A 5,479-nucleotide genomic window follows, 5' to 3' on the forward strand; every position below is an offset into this window, starting at 1 on the left:
TGCTTGATAAATCACATTATAATCCGTGTATTTCTATGGCTGTACCAAGATTTGGACCCTATTTTTCCCTAAGTGTTTTAGACTGGTAACTCCACTGCCTGTCTTCCCACAGAGCTTTTGATCATTAGGCAAGAAATGGAGAAACTGTAGAAATGCAGAAAATGGCTGCTATTTATTTTTCACTGTAGTTTTGTAGTGCCCAAATCGTGCCAGGATGCTTATGAGAGACACCAGGGCAGGCACTACGGTGCCTCTGAGACCTCTTTGGCACATGCTTCAACCCACCTGGGTGGCAGCACCGTGGGGACAGCGGGAATCCAGAAAGCAGTGGGTTAAACCGTCCTTATTGCAACAATACTTGTTGTAGCCCTTCTCCGCAGTCCCACGTTGCTTGCCCTGGACTAAAGCATCACTACAGAGCAGTTTGCTAGTGGCACGGCAGGAGGGGGGGAGTTTTCCAGAAGGGATTTACGTGGGCTACACGCCATAATCCGCGGCCATACTCCCCCGCCACCCACCGCATTTCATCTAGGAAGGACTTAAACCCCACGTCCAGCTGCAGCAATTTGTACCCGCTCTAGCGGGACCGTCTTCATGTACGGCAAGATAATCCTTGTTTTTGTAAGGGTGTCCCTGCCCCCAAAACAACCCCCCTCCCCGAACCTGAAGGTTTCTGAGAGCTGGGGGCTGTTGAAAGAGCCTGCAGCTGCCTTTGTGCTGCTCCTGGAGCTGACCCCTGTGTCCCTGACATTTGTCCCTGTGGAATAAAGGCAGTGGTTTATACATGAAAATTCCTGAGGGTGGGGAACAGAGAAAGGCTATAGAAAGGCTTTAAAGCAACAGATCCTGCTCATTAGTGTCCCCATCCATTTAGCAAATGATGAAAGACAGAGAATGCACCATTTGTGTGAATCTAGCACATACCTACGGAAGAGGGATTTCAGGACACGGGGGATTTCCCTTGCATTGCCCCACTCCTTTTAGTTTTATTTTTGTTTTAAAAGAAAACACCAAATAAATCTTAAATCTGGGAGGGGGGGCTATTTTTGAATGGCTTCACACGTGTTCGAAGATGCTGGAGTTGCCAGGTGGGATTCCCCGAGTCACTGCTGGGCAGGGATTCAGCTAACTCCTTGCTGGCCCTTGGCACTACAAGGAGGATTAAGGTTATGGGATCGCTTGTTGGTGCGAAAGTGCCCCCACGTGGAAGCTGAAAATAAAATCTCTGGTGTCTGAATTGAGTTAGCGCACCCGTCGTTCATTGTCCGCTCGCTCTCTTATTCCCTAGTTTGAAGCATTACACAGAAAAAGATATTTTCTTCTTTTCAGGCCACTTTCCTTTATCAGTGACCATTTTAGGATGGTCTAATGCATACAGTGTTAGTGGGAATTCTACTTGGCATGGCTTGGATCAGGTCTTTCTCCCAGTCCTGCATATGTTTGCATTGCAGCTCACACTTGCCAGTTCAAGGTGGTTTGTGGAAGGAAGAAAAGCATGGAAAAATGGGGAAATGTGTGGAAATAGGAGAAAAAAAGGAAGCGCAAAGGGAAATCCCTGCATCACGTATCAAGATGTAGTAGTTAACTGTTGCATGCCCAAAGGGCAGTGCAGGTGAACAACAGCAGCAAATGCCCATACAGTAATACTGGTTTACATCTCGCTTCACTTTGGAAACGTACCGTTCAGGCAGACTCTCTAATAATTTCTGTGTGGTCCTTGTTGAGCCACTGTTTTGCAAAAATCTCGTGCACAATCTGTACCATCCTGGAGGGCATAATCCCCTAACGCTGACCGAGCAAAGGAGTTTATCTACGTCATTAGATGATGGCTGTTTTCTAAGCCTGTGGAGAAACTGCTATAGCATGGAAGCAGTCAGTCTCTAAGATGACAGGTATTAGGTAAATGGTGTTTTTCTGTGTAACAGAGGGGTACAAATGTTTTGCAGGCTCTGCAAAACTGTACTGTGTCCCTAGAAACCCCGTGTGTCCCCTTGAGGTGATGGAGGCTGGTTTCTGTTGGGGTTTCCTGGCTGTATGATGCTCTCCAACTTCACACCCGCTTCCCCTGTCTTAATCCTCGAGCCAGAAATGCCCATCGTGCTGTGTTTAGCTTAGAAAGGAAAAATTCTTTCTTCTGTTTTTTTAAGCTCAGAATCAGGGGCTGGGTGGTACAGGATGATTTTTGCTCGTGGTGCTTTGAGCTGGTGCTCTGGCATCCGAGGCCACAGCGAGCAGCCCTTCTCTATGGTCCAGCAGTTTCTCTCTTCCCAAAGAATTTTGACAGGTCTCTCTAGTGCGGAACAATTGTATCTGCCCTCATTAATTATTTTGTGCAGGCCTGCAATGTCCTGCAATCAGCAGGGTCACCGAGTGAATTGATGATAGGGAAATTATAATGCTGAGCATACAGGACAATTGCCATCTGCTGTCTAAGGTCTGTAATTTAATTGCATTGCCAAACATTCCTTTTCAGATGAAAATGCGGGAAACCAGGGGAACAGGGCTCAACTGGTTAGGCATCTCAACCCTCCTCCACCCCGCCTTTCCAGCCCCTGCAGATTTACCTGAGCTGCCCTGAAACAATCCTGCTGCAGCACAGGACTGACACAAACGTCCCCTTAAAGCCACCTTCAAGCACAGACCCACCATCCCTACTCCAAATGCTTACACCTGCCCATCAGCTGCCTGGTCCCATCCCGACAGCTCGTCTGAGTGTGGGCTCACCCCCTCCCCTGCTTGCTTTCCAACCCTCCAAATTCTCCGGGGAAGATCGGTCCAGCAATTAAAACATAAGTGTAATAGATGACTATGGCAAAAGTCTGTTGAAGTGTGTAGTCAGGGTGAACAGAGTCCCACCGGCATCTGCTAATTTCGAGAAAGATCTAATTTTGTAGGTAGGAGCAAACATCCTTACTAGGATAAAGAGTAAATTCACCTCCTTAACCTGTCTTGCATTTGTTGTTGGGAGTGAGAAATGTAAGAAGTGCCCAGAGGTGGGGGTCCACAGCTGGTGCTCAGAGCAAGAAATGGTGCCTTATAGTGCCTGCTCTAATGAAAACACCCCCTTTATATCACTCCTTGCTTTTCTTTTGAGTTTAATTCACTGTAGACTTCAGCTGACTCTGTGCTGGGCAGGACAGGGCTGCTTGGTTGTGTTTTAGGGACGCGGGCAGCGAGGAGCAGCCAAATTTGCCAGCACTGGCCGTGCCGGGGAAGGAAAGGAGCTGATTTACTGGGGGCTGCTGAGCCTATAGACTTACAACGTGTTGCAGTGTGATTTAGATGTGTGCCGTAATAAACTCTTCCCAAACTTGCTTCTTGGCTTGTCCGTAGGGACTTCAAGAGTAAAAATGTCTTGCTGAAGAACGACTTGACGGCAGTGCTAGCCGATTTTGGACTAGCTGTACGGTTTGAACCTGGAAAACCTCCAGGGGACACTCATGGACAGGTAATCATTATCTTTAACAATAACATTTTAAAAAGTAGGGCTTGCCATAGCTCCTTGGAAGTGGGGGGTAGTTTGTATAGATGCATTTAATTCTCTTCGAGATATGTATTTTCCATAAAAGCTTGTGCTCAGACATAAATTCCAGGAGCTGCTTTGATCTGGGTGAGCAGGGAGAGTGCTCGGACCCTCCCGACGGCTGTGCAGGTGGAATGCCTCTGGCCCTGGGGGCAGGCGGCTTCTTCCTTCAAACACGGGACTTGCTGACTCTTTATTGTCTTGGTATTAAATATTAATACTCCTAAAATTATTCATTTATTTTTAAGAATTCAGCCAGGCTGGCTGCTTGGGTGACCTTTAGCAACGGCAGGTCTTGCGAGCTGGCTGTGCACTGCGTAAACAATTTACTACGTTTTTATGGCTTCGTAATTTTCTGCCTTTGCGTTGCGGCGAGCGGCCCCTCGTTCTGCTCTCGTGCTGGGGCACAGCAAGTCCAGCATCCCCGCCGTGTGCCTCTGGGCTTTTTTGAATGCCCGTCTCCAGTGCAGGCTCCCTTTTTACCTTTATCTCCAAAGGAGTGAACACTTTTCTGGGTTAGCACCCCCCGCTTTCCTCATTTTTGCCCTCTTTTGGGGGGCTTTTCCAGTATTTTCCACGCCTTTTCATGTCCTGGCTTCCCCCTGTCCCCACTGCCTGAAGTAACAGCAAGAACAGATGAGAGTTTCCTAAAGAAAAATATTAAAAGCATTTCAATTCCCATGTTAAAAAGGTGGGTTTTTTCCTTGCTCTGCTCTCCACCCTCCTACATTATGGGCTATAATTCTGCCACATATATAACCACAACCACATGAGGAGCTCGATATGGCTCTGCCTGGACTAAAGACAATAAGATAGGCACTATAATGAGGACTGAATCCCCTCAAAGCGAGAGGGGATCTTTTCCGAACAGATCACAGCAAGCCGGGGCAGGGTAGACTTTGCAGACTTCATGCTTTACTACTCCTGTGGATGCAGGAGACTTGTTTTATCCAGGGCTGTCAAACCAACACCTTTTCCTATCATTTCAGGATGTATCAATTTTACTCTTCTCTTTTTTTTAATATATTTGGTTTTTTTGGTGAAAGGGGATTGAACTTTCAATGACTATGATAACCAAGTCTGAATTGACCTCAGAGTGCTTTGTGTGTCTCCAAAGACAGCATTTTCTCATGCAGCGTGTGCTGCTGGAGCAAGATGCGGCGGGACTCAGAGAAGGCAGGATTTCATCTGTGCTCACCGTGCCACGCTGCATTTAAATTAGACCTGTAGCAAACGCTAAATGAATATCACAGACGTAGCCATGCACTTTGGCTTTTTCCTTCAGGTAGTTTATCTAGACTCAAGTGATCTTAATGAGAATCGGTGTCAGAAAAAACAGCCCCCTTTTGCTTGTTTTTCAAGTGAGGTGCAACTTTAGCAGGAGTAGCCTTAAGGCTAATGAAACCAGCTGTCATTCATCTCCAACCAGCGGAGATTCACGGGCCCAACTGGAATGTAACTTGAGTTGTGTTTTTTCTCTGTAGGTGGGAACAAGGAGGTATATGGCTCCCGAAGTGTTAGAGGGAGCAATCAACTTCCAGCGAGACGCCTTCCTGAGAATAGACATGTATGCAATGGGACTGGTGTTGTGGGAGCTAGTCTCCAGATGTAGAGCAGTTGATGGTAAGAATAAAGATCGTGTCTTCCCTGGGGAGGGCTCTGTTTCAGCATGGTTTAGTGGTCCAGAGAATGGGCCTGGCTTTGTTTAAAAAAAATAATAATGGCGTGTTTTTATTAAGCAGCTAACCTGTTTTTCATTTGCTTGTTTTTTAACATAAGCTGTCATTCTCTGTAGATAATAACCTTTGTAGTGTTCAAGTCTCGACTTTTAACTACTTTTAACTACGCTGGTTACATTGCAAATTGGCTGAGAAGTCAGAGGGAGAAGGAGTAGGTGGTTCCTCCATCAGTGGTGGGTGTTCTTTAGTCCCGAGCCTGCTCTGTGCTGCCCGCCGT

At 46.9% G+C, this 5,479-nt stretch overlaps 1 protein-coding gene across 1 annotated transcript in view; it reads left to right on the plus strand.

The window, feature by feature from the left end:
- The window catches only part of ACVR2B (activin A receptor, type IIB), an 18,658-nt gene that overhangs the window by 9,530 nt on the left and 3,649 nt on the right, over nt 1-5,479 (plus strand). The window contains exons 7-8 of the mRNA XM_009322512.1: nt 3,334-3,448; nt 5,008-5,146. Of these exons, the coding sequence (XP_009320787.1) occupies nt 3,334-3,448; nt 5,008-5,146 (254 nt within the window). The remainder of the gene's footprint in view (nt 1-3,333; nt 3,449-5,007; nt 5,147-5,479) is intronic.

Source organism: Pygoscelis adeliae, unplaced genomic scaffold (genome assembly GCF_000699105.1).
Source record: "Pygoscelis adeliae isolate BGI_AS28 unplaced genomic scaffold, ASM69910v1 Scaffold123, whole genome shotgun sequence".
NCBI lineage: Eukaryota > Metazoa > Chordata > Aves > Sphenisciformes > Spheniscidae > Pygoscelis > Pygoscelis adeliae.